Source organism: Catharus ustulatus, chromosome 4 (genome assembly GCF_009819885.2).
Source record: "Catharus ustulatus isolate bCatUst1 chromosome 4, bCatUst1.pri.v2, whole genome shotgun sequence".
Taxonomy (NCBI): Eukaryota; Metazoa; Chordata; class Aves; order Passeriformes; family Turdidae; genus Catharus; species Catharus ustulatus.
Window position 1 is genome coordinate 22,923,584 of NC_046224.1, and position 22,022 is coordinate 22,945,605.

At 49.0% G+C, this 22,022-nt stretch overlaps 2 protein-coding genes across 2 annotated transcripts; both read left to right on the forward strand.

Moving 5' to 3' along the window:
• The first annotated feature begins 52 nt into the window (after window positions 1-52).
• Window positions 53-6,661, forward strand: PHF5A (PHD finger protein 5A). The gene is made up of 4 exons (XM_033058766.2): window positions 53-283; window positions 1,411-1,434; window positions 2,856-3,022; window positions 5,977-6,661. Exons 1-4 carry the CDS (start codon window positions 232-234, stop codon window positions 6,064-6,066), a joined length of 333 nt encoding a protein of 110 aa, XP_032914657.1. The 5' UTR covers window positions 53-231; the 3' UTR covers window positions 6,067-6,661.
• Window positions 6,662-11,767: 5,106 nt separating this feature from the next.
• TOB2 (transducer of ERBB2, 2) lies at window positions 11,768-20,590 on the forward strand. The gene is made up of 2 exons (XM_033058765.2): window positions 11,768-12,032; window positions 16,136-20,590. The coding sequence occupies exon 2, from the start codon at window positions 16,222-16,224 to the stop codon at window positions 17,242-17,244; it is 1,023 nt and encodes a 340-aa protein (XP_032914656.1). The 5' UTR covers window positions 11,768-12,032; window positions 16,136-16,221; the 3' UTR covers window positions 17,245-20,590.
• Window positions 20,591-22,022: the final 1,432 nt, after the last annotated feature.

Below are 22,022 nucleotides of genomic sequence, written 5' to 3' on the forward strand. Positions count from 1 at the left end.
CGCGACAGGGAGAGGGTCGTCGGCTGCCACGCGGGGCTATTCTGGGCGGGAAAGGTTAAAGATGGAGTGGCTTTAGGGGGAAGGGTTTATCTCGGCATGCCCCAGCGTTTTCCCTCTCGGAGGAGGCGCTTTGGCAGGCGCTGCTTTCACTCCGGCCAGGACCCGGGGGCGGTGCGGCCGTGAGGGCTCCGGGGGGCCGCAGGAGCAGCGCCGGGCGGGAGTCGCCTCGCTATGGCCAAGCACCACCCGGACCTCATCTTCTGCCGCAAGCAGGCGGGTGTGGGTGAGTCCCGGGGGCTGGGGGATGAGGACTGGGTGGTTCTTCGCCCCTTTTCCCGCCGCGGGGCGAGCGGGAGGCGCGCGCGTGTGGGCCCGTTCCCGGCGTTGGGCGCGCGCGGCCGCTAGGCCCGGCCGAGGGAGGAGAAAGAGGAGCGTGCGCCGCCCCCTCCTCGCTCCCTCCGTCTTCTGCTTTCCTTTTATTTTCCTTTTGTCTCGATGTCCTGCCGTGCATTACGGATCCAGCAGCATTTGAGAGCATCTTTCTGGCTGCGAGACAAAAGTTATCCTCCGCGTTACCTCTGTAATACGGATAACGTGGTTTATCCTTGTTGCATCTGAGTCCGCCTTTGGGTAAAATTCAGAGAACTCTTTTACAAGATTAGAAGTTGAGGTATCCCTTCCAGGTTTTTGTCACTCCTTGGAAAAGCAAATTTAGCGAGCAGCTTTCTGCAAGATCCATAAACGCAAAATGTTCAGCTGCACTGTCCATAGGAAATCACTTTTTAGAATAGTCAGTGCTTCTAACTATCTGACTATGTTGAAAAGTCATGTCCTGACAAGTCCCTTGTCTCTCAGACTTCAGCCGAATCACTGTTTAGTCTTTGTGAATGTGGACATCTAGTCTTTGAAACTCGATATTTATGGCATTTATCCAAGTTCCTAGTTCCTAACATCATTGTTGTGCTTGTCCCAGACAAGTGACGAGATTTCTAAGATGCATTTAACTACTTTCATGTTCTAAAGCCAAAAAGGTGTTTTGGCTGCTTTAAACAAACACTTGATTTCCTCCCCCCCCCACTAAAACCAGTGTAAAAGCTGTGCCAAGACTCATGTGCAGCATTTCCTTCAGACACGGACGGTGTTTGAAATGGAATGACGAATGTAGGTTTTCTTATGGCAGAGGGGTGTCATTGTGCTTTTATAGTGCGTCTTTGGTCTTGGTAAATGTCTCCAGGAGGATATATATTGTTTATCATGAATGTTTGTATTTATGCTCAAACTGTTTCTGTGGTTTGATCTTTAATCTTTTTAAAGACTGCTCATTGCAGAAGATAATTATTTGACATTCCAGCTTGTCGTTACTTAGATTTTTCTCCTGCCTCAAATAATTGTTTTCTTTTTTTTTCCCAGCAATTGGAAGACTCTGTGAAAAATGTAAGTACAGCATCCACATTTAGTTGCTTGAGAACATGGTGTTGTGGTTACAGCATGCAGTTTGGATTCGAAGGTTGGAATCTATTTTTTGCTTTAACCACAAACTTGATGTCACTCTTTGAGAAGGGAACAATTACATTAACGTTGCAAGCGTAGCTCAAGGAATATTTAAAAAGTTGCAAGCTCAAACAGACTCTCACACAAAGCCAGTTTTAGAGTACCTGCTGCCAGCATTTCCAGTGGCTGAGGCTACAGTGACTGCTTCATTGGATCCTTGTAATCTGTAATACCAAAATATCATCCTGATCATTTCAAAGCAGGGGGAAAAAATGCATTTTTTGTTTCTGCCTTCATCATACTGTGAGAAAGGTTTCCATTAGCATCTAGAAGGAGAAATGGAGGGCAAATATCTGAAGTTAGAGCAGGAAAAAACTCCACAGAATCAAATACTTAGCTGTGAAAGGGAAGAAAGAATATGATCGGTTGTTAGATCCTTGTGATCTGTCATTAGGTCATGTAGGGGAACAGAACAAACGAGGTGAGTAGTTTGTGACTCAAAAAGAGTGTGAGAATAAGTAAAGTGGTAGGAGGAAGCAAGATCATTTCCAAGAGCACCTGACAGTGAAACAGATTCCCATTGGTAGTAGCTGAGGGCTGTCACGCCAGGGATTTAAGAGCAGGTTAGGCAAGCTGTTTGGGGGAGTCAGGATTAAATACCTTGGGAACTGGTAATAGGATATGAAGCCTTTCATCCGTAGGTCAATGTTTTGGTTAAGGTCCAGCTCAGCAGAAACCGTCACTGGCATTTGATGGCTCCTTGCCTGTATGATATGAGTACTTGAATTTCACTCAGTTCCTTGTGAGAGTGCAAGAGCAGCTTTTGTGAAATGGCTGCTTATGCCAGTTTGCCCTTTCTTTGGCCTTCTCACAGATGAAGGATTAAAGAGTACAATCTCTTATCACTTTGAGGGTAGTAACTCCAGACTTTTGTTGATGTAGCACTGCGGGAGAAGCTTATACTGCTGCTTCTGTGTAGGTAAGGGCTCTAGTCCTGTCAGCCTGTCAGTCTGGCTTTTTTTCTTTTGCAAGTGGATAAGTCAGGAAAAGTTGTAGAATAAAAGTAGTGATTCAATCTGAGTAAGTCTTGGCAAATCACAAAGAAGGAATTTTGGGTTTCTTCTCTGACTGTGAATGTACGACTAAGTTTTAAAAAACCCTCAAATACTGCCAGCCACAGCCCTTGTTCCTCTCGAGTCTGTGTGCAATACAAAGTTGTGCCCTGTGCCTGCAAGGCACATTTCTGCAGTTCAGCGGTATTGTCTTTGATTGTACAGAAAATTTATTTGACCAGGAAGCTTTTTCTCTGATGTGAGGGTGGCAAAAAGGACATTCTGTAACCGAAGGCTGTGCTGTGCTCGCAGGTGATGGCAAGTGCGTGATCTGTGACTCGTACGTGCGGCCCTGCACGCTGGTGCGCATCTGTGACGAGTGTAACTACGGCTCCTACCAGGGCCGATGCGTCATTTGCGGGGGGCCTGGAGTGTCCGACGCCTACTACTGCAAGGAGTGCACCATCCAGGAAAAAGATGTAAGTTGCCATCCTGGCTACATAGTAGCCATGCTTACCTTTTAGGGGCTTGGAGCTGCCGAAATTAGTGCTGGGAGGATTGGCACTCGTTTGGGATACCTCAGACCTTTCTTCCCTGTTGATAGGTCTCTGTGTTTGCAAAGCATTTTGAGGTATTGTAACTCTCTTCATTCTAAGAGTCTCTGACTATTTTGCACACTCACAGCTCATTTCCTCCACACACTGCCTGTTACCACTTCAGGCTGTTATCTTACTACAGCTCCAGCCTAGGTTTCACTAGTGTCAGAAATATTGCAGACACCTCAAGGCAGTGGCAGAAGCAGCTCCTCACCAGAAGACCACTATGAACTACTGTGTGAGAACACATATGGTACTATAAGGCCTGTGGAATCAAAACCTTTGTTTTCCTTTGAATAACAAGTTAAAGTTGGTCCTTAGTGTCCAGTGTCTCCACTGGTAATTGTGTTTCACAAGTTTGATGCTTCTTGTATAATTTCAATGGTATACAATTTTTATTTTCATATTCTTTTCTGGAATGGTCTGTATTGTAGATATGTCTCTTTCTGCTAATGCTTTTTGGTGTAATGGTCTATAGGCAGAGCTATCATCTTTTATAATATTGTGCTGGAAGCCACTGCCCATGTGAAATCTGTTCACCCCTTGTAATACTTTCGTTAATAATCTAACACAATGAATGCAGGACATGAACTGCAACAAATCATTAGAAAGACCTTACAGAAGAACAAGAACAGGATGCTTACAGTTCTGCTATAACAGAATATAGGCCTGGTATCTGTGAGAGTGTCAGTTAAAAGTTGTTTGGTGCTTTGCAAGTGTAATTTTCTACACACCCTAATGACTGTGAAGAACGTGTTGAGAGTGGTTCAGAGTGATTTATAGGAGAGTACTCAGATAAGTGAGTTGCTGCTTTAATTCTCTCCAGTGTCTGTTTTCTCTAGAGGCTTGCAACCAAATCCAGAACAGGAGCAGGTCTTCATTTGAATTTAGTCACTAGATCTAGCAAGACCATAATTTTTCTCTGTATCTAAATATGGATATAAGTGCTGTGATGGTGATGCTGCCTCCTACTTTATAAATGCTGTAAGAAACAGTTTTGTTCACTTGCCTTTGGAATGAAGATACCTGGCTTTATAACTCATGAGTAAAATAGGCTTGGTTTTATTTTTACCAATTCATATGGATTCCCAACAGGTGTTTTTCATAACCTAAGATCACCTGTATTACCTGTTTGGTTCAGGTGTGAAATAACCAGCTGTTCTCTCAGGGAAGACTGTAGAAAACATAGAGTTAGAGGGGAATAACAGGTCTGGAGTATTTTGACACCTGGGTGAATGCTGCTGGGAGTGAAGAAAGTTGCTCTGTGGCAGAAAACTCAAATGTTACATGTCGCAGATCTGAAAGAGCAGATTTGACATGATTTGTTGCAGAATTGAAAAGTGCTGGTACAAGCATAGGGAGCCCAGAAGGAGAAAAATTAAGTGTGCTGCTGCCTGTCACAATTATGGTATCTGGTGCTGATGTGAATAAGAAAATGGGCAGAGCTCTCTATCTGAAGCTTTTAACACTCCACAGTTTCAGCCACAGCACTTTCATCATCCTCAGATAAAGTCTGGAAAAGATAGTGAAACAAGAAAGGAAATAAAATGGATGGCAGAGGTGGAATGCTATTGGGCACTAAACAAAGGACCTGGTTACTCTTGGTTCATTTATTGTGGTGGAGAAAAGAATGAAATATTGTTTCAGCCTACTTCCATCTGTGGGTAAGGGCCAGAATCCCACCTTGTCACCCAGGACATCTGTGAGTTGCAAATAGTAATCTTTTCTTGGAGAAAGGAGGGTGCTCATGAGCTGTGTCCTTAGGAGGAGGTGGAAGAATGAACAGAGCCCTGCAATAAGGCTGTCAAGATTTGAACAAGACCTCGTGGATTGTGGGAGGCAAGGCTTGAAAGAGTCCTACTATTGAGGTTCAAAATGAAATAAGGAGACAGTAGCTAGAAATGGGTTGTGGCAGGTGTATGGGGGAGGGATGATTTCTGTTCCCCACCTCTCCTGTTATTCCTATAATGCAGATCCTCCCCACCAGATTGCATCTTTGGCATGGGAACCAGGCAGCTTGGGTGCAGATTCTACAGCATCTGACATCTGCCCAGGGGCTTTCTAAATCTAATGCACTCAGGCTTCTACTTCAGCCAAGGACACATGTTCCTCTGCCTGCTGGGCCCCTCACAGCTGCTGTGGCCAGCCATAATGTTTTGCCCTAAAGAATTATGCAGATGCTGGGCTCAGGTAGCCCGTAGGCAAATGTTCCCAGGTATACCAAGAGGCACATTTCTGATTTGGTTTTGCAAGCACACCTCTCGGGAGGGTCTCCCCTACTCCCTTTGCTTTTTTTTTTTTGTGGCTTTTTTTTCTCACCATCTAGTGGAATTCAGGTACAAGAACTTATCTATGCAGCTGCTATGAGTAGCTGACACTACAACCTTTGCAGTGATCAATCCAGGATGCAAGAAATCTGAGATTCAGTTCTGTCACAGCTGAGGGGCTCCTAAACACAAGAATGGTTTGGTGACATCTAGGGCAGCAAGATTCTTCTTGGCTAAGGAGGGGAGAGGTTATTCCTCTGGGCCCTAGAAGTCCTGCATATCCTGATTTACAAAGAATTCAGTCTTGAGGCACAGCGCATCTTTTTCATTAAATGGCTGATGTTATATGAGCTGTTTTCCATTTCGGCCCTCAGGGAGAGCATGTCCTACAGTAATGCTGAAAAGACATCCATCTTCTTCTCTGTTCCACTGTCTTACTGGTAACCAGCACTGCAGAGCAATTTGTCTTGTGTTGAGGACGTGGGAGAGGAGTGTGGGAACTGAGAACCTACTACAACTATAATGTTCTGTGTTTGCCCATTTCCTAACTTGCACTTTCTTTTCTTACAGAGAGATGGTTGCCCTAAGATCGTCAACCTGGGCAGTTCCAAGACAGATCTTTTCTATGAAAGGAAAAAGTATGGCTTCAAGAAGAGGTGATCCTATTTGTACGTGGCTACCTCCTGTTGGGTTGACAAGAGGGTCTTGGAACATCTCTGGACTTTACTCTTATTGAAAACTGGTTGATTTTTTTTTCCCCTAAAGCAGTACAAATTTAGTAATATACTTGAGGTTGGAGAAATAGCAGACTGACTGGGGACTGAAACCTGATCAGAACCAATGATGTGAGAGGGCAAATGAAGATTACTGTCTCTTGCCTTTGTAGAAGCTCTGCTAGTAGTTACCCCAGCTCATATCTATACAAAGCAGAGTGGGCAAGCACATACACATAGAGTAGCTATGTAAAAATGGAAAGTGCTGTTTTTAATGTGGACCTTGTTCCTACTGGGCCTCCTTTCAATTGTGTGAAATTGCCCCGTCCATCAGTGCTGAGAACAGAGTACCAATCTGCTCCCCTCCTCCCTTCCTCCAGTATATTTCCATGCTGCCCTGTTTTGTAAGGAACCTGCTCATGACTGGTACCTTCCTAGGGAGAATACAGCTGTTCTGTGTTTTCTTTGATAACTCCAAGGCCGTTTCTTGTAACCATTTCTGTAGGATGCATACCAATAAAGCTTTTTCTTTTGGGTTTTTATTTTTTTGTACAATTAGGATTTCTCTTTGGTTCATTCTGTGCCTAGCCTCTCTGGAGCTTTCTGGGGACACGGAGGATTAGCCCAGCTAGCACTTCACAATGGGTTATCTGGTTTCTGACAGTGTCTGCTTATAACCACGTGACCTTGCCACAAGGAGCTTCAGGGAACGGCTGTTGCTTTTGTCTGCCTGTGATCCCAGCCACTGATCATTTTGTCCCGTAGCATGAGGATCGCTGAGCTTGTAACCCTTATCCCAGCTAATACGGCTGTGGATGTTGTTTCACCATGCAAGCATCCAATCCCTTTCTAAAACCTACTAAGCTATTTGACTCGCTATCCTGTTCTTGTGAATAAGTTAAAGCCTTCCCTGCTGTAACGGGAAACCAACTATTGTGTTCTGGGCTATTGGCTGTGTGCGTGCTGGAAACCAGAGGCTGCTTGTTTGTCAAATACCAGTACAGGCTAAAAGCAGTCTGTTGGCTCAGCAAAGATCTGGGAACAGGCGCCTTTGTGCAGAGGCGGAACTGAGTTCCCCACGGGTGTGTACACTCCTCAGATGGTTAAATCAGGGTCCTGGCTCAGTGTGCCCTGTCCTTCAGGCGCTTGTAGTCTGAGCAGAGCACTAACATGGTTGTCTTTGTGCAGTCTTGGGGTGCTGAGCCTCAAGAGCTCTTTTTGGTTTGTGTTCTTGCCAGGATTTCAGCTTTTCCCTTGAGGCTAGTACCAATTCCTTTAACTAGTCTTTGGCTTAAATACCTCTTCTACCTGCTCCAGTCATTGGATAAAAGTGAAAAGCACACAAGTGCCCCTCAAAAGTAATTTTTCCCTGCTGCAGCTGGCTGTAGCTGTCACTGGCCCTACCAGCTATCTCAGCTGCTCCTCCCTCTCCTGCCCCCAGCTATTGTCAGATTTCTCTTCCAAGCTTTTTGCAGTTCTGAGAGTATCAGTACATCTTCTTCCCTGCACCATGGTTCCCCTATACATCTATCCCCTTCTGATGGAAGCCATTTGCCAAGATGTTCAGAGCAATCTAGCTCATTGGTTACAGCAAACCTATTCTCCCAAAGCAGTGCTATGGGAACATGCAACTGCCTCTGCAGACTGGGAAGTCCATGTAGGATAACAGCCATTTTAAATTCTGTGTATCTTTAAAAGCAGGCCATGACATGCAGATTTGTTGTACCTGGAACTTTATCACTTCAACCAGAATTTATCACTTGCCCTCAGTCAGGCTGCCCATATTATCTCACTAGGAACGCAGGAGGTTTGTATGCATTTTTTTTCTTTCCCAGAAATTTGGAAGATGACAAAGTTTTTCAGTAAAGGTGGAGGGAAATGAAGTAAGGAATTACTTTTTGTCTCAAAACCAATACACCCCAGTGAGCTAATTTTAGAGCACTCCTTGTTCCTAGTCATTTAGCAGGATCAGCCAGGCAGGGCTTGCTGTAGAGGTACGAGTGTCCCCATCCCTTCCCCCATCCCCAAAAACAGCTGAGCATACTCACTTTCTTGGCACTCCTGATGCCCTGACGCTGACTGCTGGATATATCGGTCTGTATTCTGAGAGTTAAGCTGCCATTTCTAGTTGTTCTGAGTCACTGGGCAGGTGGAGAGAGGGAGGGACAGGCTTTTTCCCCTTTGCCTTGTTTGCTCAGACAGCTCTGGGGAGCATGCCAAATGCTGCTGGTGCACAGATCAGTTCAGTGCCACTGCCTTTCTGGTACTTTCAGAGCATGGATGGGACATTGCCCTGAAGCTGCTAATTCAGACAAGGGTAATGGACACATTTGTGTAGCCCAGAAAAACACAACCTTGCTTGCTTGGTAATGATTTCTGTGCACCAGTACATGACACCTAGGCAGGGCCTCTAGAAAAGTGCATTATTTTTCACCTAAATAGATTTGAAAGTATTTGTCCAGGAGAAGGAGATTGCCTTACAGTACTGGAGACCAGAGCACATGCTAAAAGGGCGAGCTTCCCCACGAGAGGAAAATGAAACAAGACACGTCCTGCTGCTGTGTGCAGGCCAAGCTTTGGGAGGGCTTCATCACTTCATGGAGTTGTATGCAGCCAGATTCAGGGGCTCCCTGGCTGCCAGCTGCGAAGTACTTGTGTGGCAATAGCAGGGAAAGGTGGGAGAGGCAGGGACAGCTTTGTCAATGTGGCAGCTGAACCCCCAGGGTGCTGTCTTCAAATCCTAATGCAAGGAGCTAAATGTGTCTTCCTGCCGTTACTTTTCTAGGTAGTGTCATTTTAAAATATTTTTGGTGTAAAATATTGCATAATAAGTTAAAAAAAAGCTCCTTTAATTTCAAATATTTGCATTGACGGAGAGAACATGGGACCTCTTGGCCTATTAAGAAATTGGCCTCTGTTGCCAGTACTAACAAGGCACTGCTGTGTTCTGAAATGTAGGTGTTCCCTGTTACACACCCCTTCAGACCAACTGCCAGCCACAACTACAGCTGAGCTCAGCAAATAGCTCTGTAACATACATCCAGTTCCCTGATCCACCTAGACCTTGTCTTGACAAAGCCCTTGAGCCCCAAGCATTACTTTTCTTTAAAGAGAGACAAAACAAAAAGAAAAGGTAGGTGGAAGTCTGGAATCTGCCTATGAGCTTTTTCTGTGGGAGCTGCATGGACAAAATCTCGCTTCTGAAACCTTATCTGCACAGGAGCTGTTATTTTCTCATTACAGACATCAGCTGGAGATGTTTGCCTCTTTCAATAGCAGGAAAGAATTTTTCATTTCCTTGGGGTTGTCATCTGAATTGAATGTACAGAGGATTCAGGGTATGGCAATATTAATTATGCCCAATTATACTGACTCCCCTTCCTTGGTATTAAATAACCCAACCAAACGAGCTCTGTCCCAGTGGCTTGGCAATTGCTCGCCTCCCCACGCACATGTGACACAGGAGCTTTGCTTTGACGTAATAGCCAAATGGCTGAGAATGCAGGAGCAGATACTGTGACAGAATTCCTCTGCCTGCATGTGTACAAGGGCGATGCCATAATTAAAAGAGCTTGGTCAAAGCACAGGTATTTTAAAGAGCCCTAATATGTGACACCTTCTTAGTAACACCTTATTAAAACAATAATAGAATTTTAGAAATGTAATTGCCTTTTTTTTGCTTAATGATGCTAAAAATAGCTCAGTCATTTTAATTTCCTGATCTCTGGCTGACAGTATGGTTTTGTTTCCAGCAAAGCAAGGGAATAATTGAAAAAAAGTATATAAAAAAGGAAAAAAAAAAAGGTGTTCTTTTGTAACTAAATTCCTTTTAAAATAGGAGTGACGAAAATAAGGCTGCTCATAATAGCTCTCATAAATCTTCCCCTTCTCTTTTCCTTTCCCCTGCAGAGGAAAAACCAACTTCAAAAGTTACTGTTTTTTTCTGTAATCAGTGGGGAAATGAGCAAGGCTGGCTGCTGTGGCTGGTGGCTGGGAAAGAATTAATAGATTTCTTAACACATGGTGTTGGCTGGCCTCGAAAGAAATGCTCTTCCTTGGTAAAGGCAGTAAAATGTTCCTGAATGAGGGAGGACAAACGCAGAAGGAGGCTGATGACTGTTGTGGAAATGGGGCAAGAGATGAACTTTGTATTTTTGCACTTGGGAGATGGTTGCCAGGCCAGCTACTCCTGCCGCAACAGGGACTGTGGTAACGTCTGTGTCACTCTCTGCTTGTGTCAGCACTGAGGAAGATGCAGGATACGTGTCTGGGAGAGCCTGGAAACAGTGTTTTTGGTGTGCCTTCCACTACTTTGGAGTGTTACATGGGTCAAAAGCTACTTTATGTGTGGACAGTAAGCAGCTTTTCCAAGTGGTGTGTGTGGAAGGTGGTGTGACCTTGGACTGTAACATACACGGCCTGGGGATGCCTGTAGCATTTTCTTCGTATTCCTGGAACTAGTAATGGGTCTGCTTTGAAATAAAGGGTGCAGATCTGTCTGTGTGATTGCTGAGAGTGCCTTCAGCTTGCCGGTGGGCGGTGCAGCTCATCCTTTGGCGATGGAGGTGCCGCCATCGGCCAATGGTCCCAGGGCTAGCCGTCACTGTGGTTGTCGTTCCCCAGGACAGCCTGTAACCCCGAGCCCTGCCCGAACCCGCGAACGCCGCGGTGCGGGGTGAACACCCGGCACGGGGCAGGCCGCAGCCGCCCCTGTGACTACATCTCCCGGCAGGCCCCGCGCCCGGCAGCGCCCGGCAGCGCCCACCGCGCACACCCCCTTCGGCTCACTGGCTGAGGCAGCGCTCCAATCCGAAGGCGCCGCCGGGCCTGGCCAGCCAATGGCAAGGCTGTTGCTAACACGCCGCAGTTATTTTTAGCATGGCCGGCGCTCGCGCACCTTGCGGGTCTCTCGTCTCCGCCGCGGCGGGGCCGGCCCTGCTCTGTTGGAGGCGGAGGGACACAGGCGTGCAGAGACGAAATAGTCCGGGAGGCAGGGAGGCGGTGCCGAGGGCGGGGTCTCCGTCCCCATCTCGGGGGTGCGGAGGTGGAAGTGCTGCTCCTGTTCTCCCCGCGGTGACACTAGCCCGCCTGGTTTGGCCTTGCCCCGTTGTTCCCCGGGGAGATGCACTCGCAGCCCCCCGGGCTGCTCGCCCCCGTGGGGGACCGGGGATCCCGAGAGATTTGCAACGATGGAGGGAGCTGGAATTGCCCTTGGGCGCGTCTCCCCGAGCTCCTCCACTGTAGCGGGGCGGGGGGCTCCACCACGGGGTTCTTCGCAGACGCGCTTGGGATGTGCAGGGAATTACCCCTTCGGGAGTCCCGGGACTGGCCTTGCCACTGAGCTGGGGCTTGGCCGTACGGTGCGCGGGGGCCACGCCGGCCGGCCCTGTCCCTGCGCGCTCCGTTCGATTCCTTTCCCAACCCCCCCGTCGCCTCAGGCTAAGCCGCTTGGGGGAATCCTCAGGTCAATCCCCGCTAAGGCCGCGGTCCCCTCCCTCCTTCCTTGAGCTCGGATCCGGGATACTCCCGGAGCTCGAGCAGCAGTAGAGCAGCCTTCGCCGGCCTGCCCGCCCCCCCTCCGTCCATCCCGGGGCGCTGCGGACGGCGACGGGCGGGGGAAGTAGTCCCGGCCCGCCCCCCGCGGCCGCATCACGCGGGGCGGGAGCGGATCCGTGCGCCGAGAGGTTGCTAAGGGTGAAAGTTTGCCGTGAGTTGGCTCACTCGGGGCCAGGGCGCGGGCGGCTCTGGGGGTACAGCAGCGGCATCCACACCACAGCACCGGGCCCGCCCCGCGCCGTCGGGGACAAGGGAGGGAGGGGACGAAAGAGACGGGGCACAGCAGAGACCCACCAGCAGCGCCCTCGGCCCCCGCGACAGCCGTCAGCAGCCGCCGGCCCTGGAGCCGAGGACGAAGTAAGTGGGGCCGGGGGTGCTTCCCTCCCCCACACCCCTTCTTGGGCCGGGACCCCTCCAGCGCGCGTTCTCTTTGTGGGGTCGGTCTGAGGGGGCTCATCGTCCCCCTCCCCACTAGGGGTAGTGATCTGCCCGTCCGCGAAGTTATTGTGCGGCTATGGTCCCCGGGGGGATTAATGGGTCTTCAGAGGAGAAGATTGAGGGTGAAAGGCACTGGGTCGGGTGCGCTTTTCAGTGCTCTAGTTCACCATTTTGTTCCTTATAGCCCAGTTTGAGGGACGGGGGGGCGGGAGCGGGATGCAGCTCAGCCCCAGCCCTAGCAGCCCCAAAAAAGGCAGGCTGGGCCCGAGGGCGGTGGTGGGCAGCCTGGGCTCTCGGCAGAGGGTGATGTTGCCGGGGTCTTCCCTTTCGTGCACTACGAGCTTCGAGGGGGTGAAGCCCGGCGACAACAAAGGCTCTATCGGGGCTGGGCTGGGCTTCCCCCCCATCCCCCCATCTCCCCCGGACACCTCGATCTGCCGTGCCCCGGTGGGTGTGCGGGGCCAGGAGCGCTCCCTTGTTGACATATCCACATCCATCCGACCGCTCCATTGGGAACCTTGTTTGCGACCTCGCGTGCCCCACTGGGGCGAAGGGGACAAGCAGCGGGGGAGAGGGACAGAAGGATACTGGGCTTCTGGCCTCCCGGGCTCCGTCCCGCAACCGCGGGGTGGAAGCAGCTGCGGGGTGGGGACGCGCCCGCCCGTCCCTGCCGACGGGGAGGGGAAGGGAAGGGGAGAAGGGGGTGGCTGCCCGGCGGTCCCGGGCCGCGGGGCGTGTTCCCGGCCGTGGGCAGCGCCGGGAAGGGCGGGCGGGCCCCAGCGCGCATGTGCCCTGGAAAATTTTGTGCCCTGCCCCGCCGGGGGACGCGCCGGGCCGGGCGCGGGGCGCGCCGGGAGCCGCAGTCCGGGGAGAAGTAGGTCGCGGGGCGGGGAGGGGGGGCGAGGACTACAGCTCCCGGCGTGCCGGGGCCGGCCGGGCACCGGGGATGGCCGCGCTACCGGGGGTGGAGGGGGGGGACGGGGCTCGTCTCCCCAGGGCCGTTCATCTGGCGGGGGGGAGCCTCTCAGCTGCCCTTGGAGAGGTGCTGGGAAGGGCGCTCTCCTTCCAGACGGGTGTGTCCGGCTGTGGGACCGCTGTGGCAGCCGTCTAAGTCCCGAGGCGGCGGCCAGCCCAGGCCGGGCCTCCTCCGGGAGCTCGAAGGGGAATGCCCGCAAGGTCACCCACCGTGTTGGTGTAGCTTGGAGGAGAGGGAATCGTTCCCATGTTCGCTCTTCTCTATTACAAGTGATCGTCTGGCCTCTCCCCTTCAGCATACACATAAATGGGGAGTCTGAGGGGGCTCCTGCCTTCCCTCCGCAGACCAGAGAAACTGCTCTTTGTTCCCTGCCAGCACCTCAGTGTTCTGCCCATGTACAGTAAGCCTTTACTTTGAAAATGCTGGCCTTTATGGAAGACTGCTCACAACACCTCTTAAAATTGATATTCAGTAGTTTCTTTTCTCAGAGTCATGCGGCTTCAGCTGGATTTTGGTGGGTTTGGGGGTTTTTTAAAAAATTTGAAAATTATTTTATCATATTTCAGTGCAGTAGAAAGAGATTGAGGGGATCCTACGGGAGTGCATCTTGCCATGTCAATAACCTGAGGAGCCAGTGACTTTTTTTTGTGCCTTTGGCAGGTATCAATTGTACGCCACTGCCTTGGCAGCTGTTGGTGTTATTAGGCTAATTAACTTACCTTTTTCATAAACAAGGTACAGAGTATTCTCTTTTTAGGAAAACGGGAGAAAAGAAAAAAGGAGATAATGTATAATTGTACCTCCTCACTACTTTCTGCAAAAAGTTGATGAGGAACTGGGGTCCTCAATATATTGAGACGTTTGTATAGTAAATAGGATGTTAACAAATTTTGGCTACTGTTCCTTTCCCAGTCTTTAATATCTGATTTCTTAATAGATTTTGGATCTGAATTAGAATTTATCACAAGATAAAAAGACTAAAAAACTCATTGTTCTCTTCCTGCTTAACTTTCTGTGATCCCGAGGTGTCCTCTCTTTTAAATGTCTCAAAGCCAAAGAAGTTAGAGAGCTCCATGTAATCCTCCCTTGAGGTAGTATAGTCTGTACAAGCTTGTTAGGGTTTAAGTGTATTCTTTTGGGGTTTGCTTCATACTTAATTTCTGTGGAAAAGGCTCTGTCTCTGTGCCAGGACTTTTGCCTTCTGAAAATGGCTTCTTCTTAACTGTTCTTAGAAAAACCGTTGTTGCTTATTTCTTTGGCGTTCATCTGTTCTTACTTGGACTTGGTAAGGTTGCAGTGACCTACCAAAGTTTGTTACATTAAAGTAGTTCCTTAAAGCAGGTTTTAAAGGCAAGAATTCTTTTTCACTCCCTTGTTCCTGTGTGTTCTTGTGTTGCTGAGTCAAACCCAAAGGGGGTTCCTTCCAGACCTCCTTGGTGGCAGATCGGAGGTGTGGGATCTGTTTCTGGTTACCATCTTCCTAAAGCTAAGCCTCTGTGAACACACAATAGTACAGAAAAAGCATAGAATCTGCATCCCCTTTTTGCAGTAAAGCTTTGAAATATTTGAGGGCTTCTTTAAAATTACTTGATCCTTCCTGTCCACTAAACCAGACCAAGTGAACAAGTCTGGTCAGTTTTTCAATTCCTCCTGACTTAGACCAGCTGGATACCTGGTTGTGCTGCGGGGATTTTTCAGGAGAATGCTGACTATGTATATTTGTACTCCACCCCCAAATAATTGTCACACATCATAAACATTGGCTTGAGTGCTGTACAAGAATATCCCTAAAGCCCATTTTAGGAAGACGGTTGAACACTGTGTGTCTCTTTGAGCAAGGTGAGGGCAGCTGAAGACAGAGAGGCCTCTGACTAAGCTGCCAATTAAAAACTGGATATTCTTCTTTCCCCTGGAGAGGTGTGGAGGCTACTGGAAGTGTGCTTCCTCTTAAAATATCTGTGGGATTCATCTTCTTTGGATGAGTGACAGAGTGTAGTGCTGACATACCTAGTTTGCGTTTGTTGTTTTTTTTTTTTTTTTTTTTTTTGTACCCAGACAAACATTGTTTGCAAATCTGTGTATAATGGGAGAGTTGAGTGTTGTGGTTTTGCATTGTGCTTTTGTGGGTTCTCTCCATTTCGGAGACTTCCTCACAAGGCAGCGAGAGAGAGAGGAGGGAGGATTACTTTAATCTTTGGCAAGCAATCTCAGTTTTTATTAAGTAGTACCTGATCCTGGCAGAGCTCATCTTTCTTCTGTGCAGGGATAAGTGATGTAAACTGTATTCGACAGGCTGTTGGCATGTATGTATTTTGTGACCCTATGCACATTTACTGTCCCACTCTTCCCCCCTCAGCAGACTTAAACTGAGATTTTATGCTTGTAGCTAGGTAGAGTCTCAACTGGGTACACTTAATAAGAAATGTGCCTGCCAGTCAGGGGATAGTAAACATGAGCTGGCAGCTGGTGCTCCGGCACCCTCCCTTGCTCCTTCTCATCCCTTCTGTGCTTGTGCCAGCAGGACGTGGCACCCAGCACAACCACCCGGCCACCCGGAGGAGAGGCTGGCCCTGCCGTCCTGAGCTCGAGCAGGTCTCCGCACAAAGCTGCTGAGCGAGTCACGAGGCTGTTCAGGTGCTGTGCTTGTGCTCTGGAGAGGCTGGTGCAGGTGAGCTGTGCTGGAAGCAGCCAAGTGCCAGGGCAGGAGAGGTGTGTTAGATGTGCTGACAGAGCTCTGCCAGAGCAGACAGTGCCCTGCTGGGTTACAGCAGCAGTGCTTGGCAGCGAGGCGAGTGTGATGTGCCTACTTGTGTGCAGGTAGTGGCTACACCCTTATTTCTTTTGAAAGAGGAGCAGGGAGAGTTCTCCTTATCAGCATTCTCTGTTTTGAAGACCAGTAGATTTGCGGTGGCTCTCCTAGAGAGCATTACTTGTCAGTATTTGTGCAAACTGCTCATTCTGCTTTGTTCATTAAAAAGCGCAGTTGTTTATCTCAACAGGTGGAGAGTTGTCTTTTCTTCATCCATCCTTTTCTCTCTTTCCCTAGGTCTCTTTGGAGTCAAAATTTGTCTATGTTTCTGTCATTTTGTCACTTTTAATACACTGCTCTGACTTGCTCGCTGGGAAGAGAGTATGCATCTGGAGATCAAAGTTGCTCTTAACTTCATCATCTCGTACCTGTACAACAAGCTTCCTCGGAGGCGGGCAGACCTGTTTGGTGAGGAGCTAGAGCGCCTATTGAAAAAGAAGTATGAGGGTCACTGGTACCCAGAGAAACCTCTGAAGGGATCTGGCTATCGCTGTGTTCATATAGGGGAGACGGTGGATCCGGTGGTGGAGCTGGCAGCCAAGCGGAGTGGGCTGGCTGTGGAGGATGTGCGTGCCAATGTGCCAGAAGAGCTGAGTGTCTGGATTGATCCTTTTGAGGTTTCCTACCAGATTGGTGAGAAAGGCTCTGTTAAGGTTCTCTACCTAGATGACAGTGAGGGCTGCAGTGCCACAGAGCTGGACAAAGAAATCAAGAGCAGCTTCAACCCCGATGCCCAGGTATTTGTCCCGATCGGCAGCCAGGACAACTCGCTGTCCAACTCTCCATCCCCCTCCTTTGGCCAGTCACCCAGCCCCACCTTCATCCCTCGCTCTGCGCAGCCCATCACTTTCACCACTGCCACCTTTGCTGCCACCAAGTTTGGCTCAACCAAGATGAAGAAGGGTGGAGGAGCCGGAGGAGGGGGTGGTGGAGCAGGGGCTGTGCAGCAGCCGAGAATGGTCAGGTCTCCCACCACCAACCTGCTGAAGCACAAGGGCCTCTCCCTGTCTATGCACTCTCTGAACTTCGTCGGGAGCGCTGGGAGCCAAGCCCCACAGTCACAGCTCTCCCCCAATGCCAAGGAGTTCGTTTACAGCGGCGCCTCGCCGGGAGCCAGCAGTCTCTTCTTCGATGGTGTTGCCAGTGAGAGCCAGGCCAGCAACATCCCGCCAGCATCGCAGTTCAACGCCAGCACAGGTGGTACCTTTGATATGGCTCAGGTCTTCAGTGGCAGCACCAATAGCCTCTTTTTGGAGAAGTCTCCCTTCGTGGAAGGACTCAGCTACAACCTGAATGCCATGCAGTATCCTAGCCAGTCGTTCCAGCCTGTCGTCCTGGCCAACTGAATACAAAAGAAGGAGAGTATTTTGGGGCAGGGAGGGAGGGGGGAAACAAGAACAAAACAAACAAGAGGGAGAGAAAAGAAAAATAGAAATATACAAAAAATATTAAAACCTTACAAGTATAGGTTCTTGGGAAAAGAGAGAGCTCAGTGTTGTTGCGCTGTGCTGGTAATGCTCCTGAAGCACTGAATTGTTTTTTAACTCAGTACCTGTGCTTTTTTTCCTACTCACTTTTTTACTCCTTAAAATGAGTCTTGGGCTTTTTGTTTGTGTTCCCCCTTCCCCCACCCCAGCCCAGGACTGGTGCAACTGTAGGTCACAATGCCCCTGATTCCCTGCACCACCCCCTGCCCCATGCTGGACACAGGGTCCTTCCACCTGGGTGTAGGGATGTCATCTTCATACCACCGTGCTGGAGGAGGGACAAGAAGAGGATGAGTCAGTGTTGGTGAGGACACACACACTCTTGTTGCGTGCTAGCCAGAATGGGTGGGTGAGCTTGCTTTTTCTCTTAGAATCTGCATGCAGACGGAGAACATCGCCTGTGCCCATGGGTGCAGACCATTGTGCTGTTGTGGCTCCAGCCCAAGCTGGCATCAGCTGCTCCGTCTGTGTGCTGAAAAGCACTAACTCTTCTCCTTGACCATCTCCCAGCACGTCACAGTCAGGGCAGAGCATTACTGTGAAATGGCTTCTTCCTGCTCCATTCCTCATCTGTACTTGCAGCTGTGGCTACAGGGGGACAGTAATTTGAGCTTAGTGGCTCTGGTTATTGGACCTTTCTGTACCTGAGCAAGAGGTCCTTTCTATGCTCTCTCAGGGCTGCCCAGTCAGTCTGGATGACAGCCCTTGTGGTGTAGAAACACCACCTGCCTCTCTCTGTGGCTTGGGGGAGGAGGCACTGAACCAGCTGGACCCCACTTGGATCTTGCCCCCACTTCCCAGATGGTTTCCCCAAGCAGCGGGGGCCAGCATTCACTTGGGGTGGTGGCCTCAGAGGTCAGAGTTCTCATTATCTGCTGTGAATTTATCTTCTTGTCTTGGAGAGGAAATTCCTTCCTTTTTAGTTATTGAGGCAGCACAACTTTTCAGGAAGATAAGGTGATGTTGTTGAAGCTGCTGTCTTGAGTGGTAGCATAAGAGTTTATGCTTTCAGCCAGGTATGCACCTGACTAAATCCCTTCCCTTGCCTTTCTGGAGAAACACGAGGAGGTGATGGATCGGTGAGAAAAGGAAGCACCTATTGTAGATTCCTCATTCCAGCCAGATCACATCAGCATGGACAGCAGCAAGCTTAGAGCAGAGCTGGGATGAGCTCTCCAAAGACAAGTGGTCGTCTCAGGCTGTGAATGTATAGTACCTCTTCACAGTGGGGATGAGATCTGGGATTTTGAAGCTTTCTCCAGGATGATGTGCTGCAGTCAGGCAGTAGTGGCTGTTGATCCCTTCTGTGTTGAGGACTCTGAAACCCACCCTCACAGAAAGCCAAAGGAGGGCTGCTTCATGTCCAGGAAGGGTGGAGGCTTTTTAGGTGGAAAGGGAGGTCTTCTTGGCAGCTGCTGTGTGAGCATGAAAGTGTGCAAAGAGGAGAGAGATGGAGAGGATGAAACTCCAGTCTTAGAAGTTCTCAGTTTAAATGAAAAATAAGCTTTTGCTGCTTCCCAAACTTGAGTTTTGGTTTTCTTGTACTGATCCTTCTTGAAGCACAGTCTGAAATCCACTCCTCCTGCACTTGTGGAACCAATGTGCTCTTTCAAGAAATCTCTTTCAGGTGAGATGAGCTTGGCCATGTGCTTTTCCTGCTCCCTTCCCTGAGATGGAGGCACTCCAGCCCTTTTGTAATTGTGTTGCCAGTGAGCATTTACAGAAGGTAATGGGCTGTCCCAGGGAAGCTGTCTCTGCCAAGAGCTCTCCAAGGAGAGTTTCCAGTGCACCCTTCCTCTCGATGGGTGATAGGGCACATGGTCCTGACCTTGTGCCCAGCATGGGTTCCCAAGCAGGCTGCTTGCTATTGAGCTATGACCAATGCAGCAGGTGGGTGAGGAGAGCAGAGCCCAGCCAGATTCCCCAAAGCTGGTGCCCACAACCTCAACCCTGAAGGCTTCCAGACTAGGACAAGTTGGTGAGGAATGGCCCAGCTGTTGTTTCCCTTTTTTCTTTCCTTTGAACCCACTGCTTTTAACGGATGCTACCACTGCCATGGAGTCCTTCTCCCTGATGGGGTGCTGCTGGGTGCCACCCTACATGCTGCACTGGACTCTGAGAGGTGCTCAGCCCCTGATGGCAGGGTCTGGTCCAGTTGCCCCCCCCACTGTCTCCACATTTGGCAAAGCCACCTGCAAGCCACTGCCGTGAGACAGCACACTCTCCTCCAGCACAGGGAGGGAGGGAAGAAGTGGGGATGTCCCCTGTCCACCTGCTTATGTGTGTGAAGCTTTGATGCTGCTTTGCCCTGCCACACATTATACCTGCTTTAAAAATAGTGGTGTGAGTGGAAGGAGGAAAAGAAGAGGGACCAACCTCTTTGCATCTTAAAAGGAAAAAAGTGTGCTTCAGAAATGTTCCTCCAGCATCAGGCAGCAATGGAAACTAATGGCCTTTTCAGGTCTTTTCTAGTCTTGGATGTAGGCGTTCAGCTTCAATTTTATTTTTTAAAAACCTGCACTAATTTACCTGGTTTCTTAGGAAGAGAAGAGAGAAGATTTTTTTTTTAACTTTAATTTTTTATGGGTTTATGTTCTTTTTGTTGATGTCCGTTTGTATTGAATAATTTGCTACATTTGTAAAATGTAAGAGGTATATATAATATATGTATATTTCTAACGTAAAAAAATGTAATTTTTTTCTTTTCAAGATTTTTTCTTAAAAAGAGGAGAGAAAAATATTTTTTCAGGAAAAAAACTTTAAAAAAAAAAGAAGTGGTGAAGATTCCTTTCTCCCCACTCAGCCTCCCTTTCCTCCCGCCCCTCTCCAAGGAGTGAATTGATAGTTGCCTTGTGGGAGAGGAGTGAAAGAGGACAGAAGTCTGTATGTCTCCAAGTGGAGGGTTTCTGTGTGTGTGCTCTGCTTGGGGTTTTTTGGAGAAGGGGACTACTGAGAGAGGGAACCAGGGGGTTTCTGTCTTTTTCTTTTTTCTTTTTCCTTCTTTTTTTTTTTTCTTTAGCGAAGGAGGAATACAATCAGAGTTTTGTATTCAGAATGTTGTGCAATATTTTGGAACGGGATATTGGTGTGTCTAGAGATTTAGTTAAAAACAAACAAAAACCCCACAAAAAGGTTGATCAAATCTGTACAGTTTCTATTGTTCCAGATTTTTTTAAGTTTGTATTAAAAGCATGATATAATAACCGTTTGTCGTGTGGTGTGTGTTCAGTGCAGAGAACGCCTTGGACATGCCTGGTTTTGGGTAAGGAGGGATACAGCTGCCTTTGGATGAACTGGAGCTCACTGTCAGCCTTGCAGACAAGGTCCTGGTTTCACAGCATTAGGAATAACTTGGTGATGCCCAGGATTGTGCAACAGGGCCAGGACAGCTGTCTCAGTGACCTCTCCTGTTGCCAAGAATAGTAGTACATAGGAAAAAGTGGTGATATGCCTGGCCATCCCTGGTCTTGGCATGATTCAGCTTCCTAGAGCAGGGGGAGGAGAGGAGGGTGCTTTGGGAGCCTTCAAGTCAAGCAGCAGAGTTCCTAAAATGCCCAAATTCTTGGCAGCTCATTCGGACCATCACCTATAAGGCTGGGTTAGGAGCCCTGTGGTGTCACTACATGGGGTAGGTGAAGCTCCCCATGGCAGTGCTTCCGGCAGCGAGGTGCTGATTTTTGGTTGGTTTCTTTCTCATCTGCACAAACCAGACTGTGCTTATCCTAGGGTGGCTGAGGTACTTGATAAGCAAACAGAACATCAAGGTACATGTGCAGGCTCTGTCCTGCTGTGAGTGCTCACTGCTCAGTTTCAATCAGAATTTCTGTTCAAGAGACCGTATCTCCTTTTCAGCAAAAGGAGATGAGATGGCTGAGGAAGATGCTGAAATGCCTGTTGTGCCCCACATGTGCCACTGGCTGTGTGATCCAGCTTCCATATCCCCACCACACTCCTGCTGCCCCCTCTTTGATGGGTGCCTCAAGTTCCCCATGCTGCCTCCTTAAAAAGCTGTTGAAGGGAGCTACTCTGAATGTCCTTGGGAAAACCAAACAAGGAACTGGAGCTGACTCCCAGTAGCATCCTTACTCGTGCCCCCTCAGTCCCTCTAGCCTAAATTTCTTCCTGAAAGAGCGCTATGCCCTTGGTTTTGCGAACCCCAGGAGCTGGGCTGCTGCTCATGCCTACTGCGTGCCGCGTGACTGTCACACTCCACTAGGCAACAAAACTATTTTTTCCCCTTTGTGTCTCAAACCCCTTGTAATCATTTATCTAAAGCATGCACAAATACTTGCCCTTAGACACGTTTCTGGAAATGGAAAATCGAGGGTGACTATGTGCCTTCCTGATCCTTGCCCTGCATTTGCTCAGTTCTGACGTAGGGAGGCATGGAGCCTTTCCCTTTTTAGGCACAGGTAGGGCCTGGAGTTGGTTTACAGCTGATAGCTGTGCAGCCTGGGCAGGGATTAGGGAAGAGGTTTAGTATAGCCTAGTTCCTCCCGAGGTATTTGTCACTGTGCTGTCTCAGAGAGCATGAAGAGCATAGGGAGCTGAACCCCATGTAGTGCAGTGTGCAGGGAGAGGCTCAGCCTTCAGAGGGGAGCTGCTGGAGCCCCGTGTTGTGCCAGTGTGGGGTAGTG

What these genes read in the sequence shown, in the direction of transcription:
- PHF5A (XM_033058766.2), top strand. Translation starts at nt 232, where the DNA reads ATGGCCAAGCACCACCCGGACCTCATCTTCTGCCGCAAGCAGGCGGGT. An exon ending in CCGCAAGCAGGCGGGTGTGG is followed by an intron (nt 284 to 1,410) that starts GTGAGTCCCGGG and finishes TTTTTTTCCCAG; the next exon opens with CAATTGGAAGACTCTGTGAA. An exon ending in GCACCATCCAGGAAAAAGAT is followed by an intron (nt 3,023 to 5,976) that starts GTAAGTTGCCAT and finishes CTTTTCTTACAG; the next exon opens with AGAGATGGTTGCCCTAAGAT.
- TOB2 (XM_033058765.2), top strand. Translation starts at nt 16,222, where the DNA reads ATGCATCTGGAGATCAAAGTTGCTCTTAACTTCATCATCTCGTACCTG.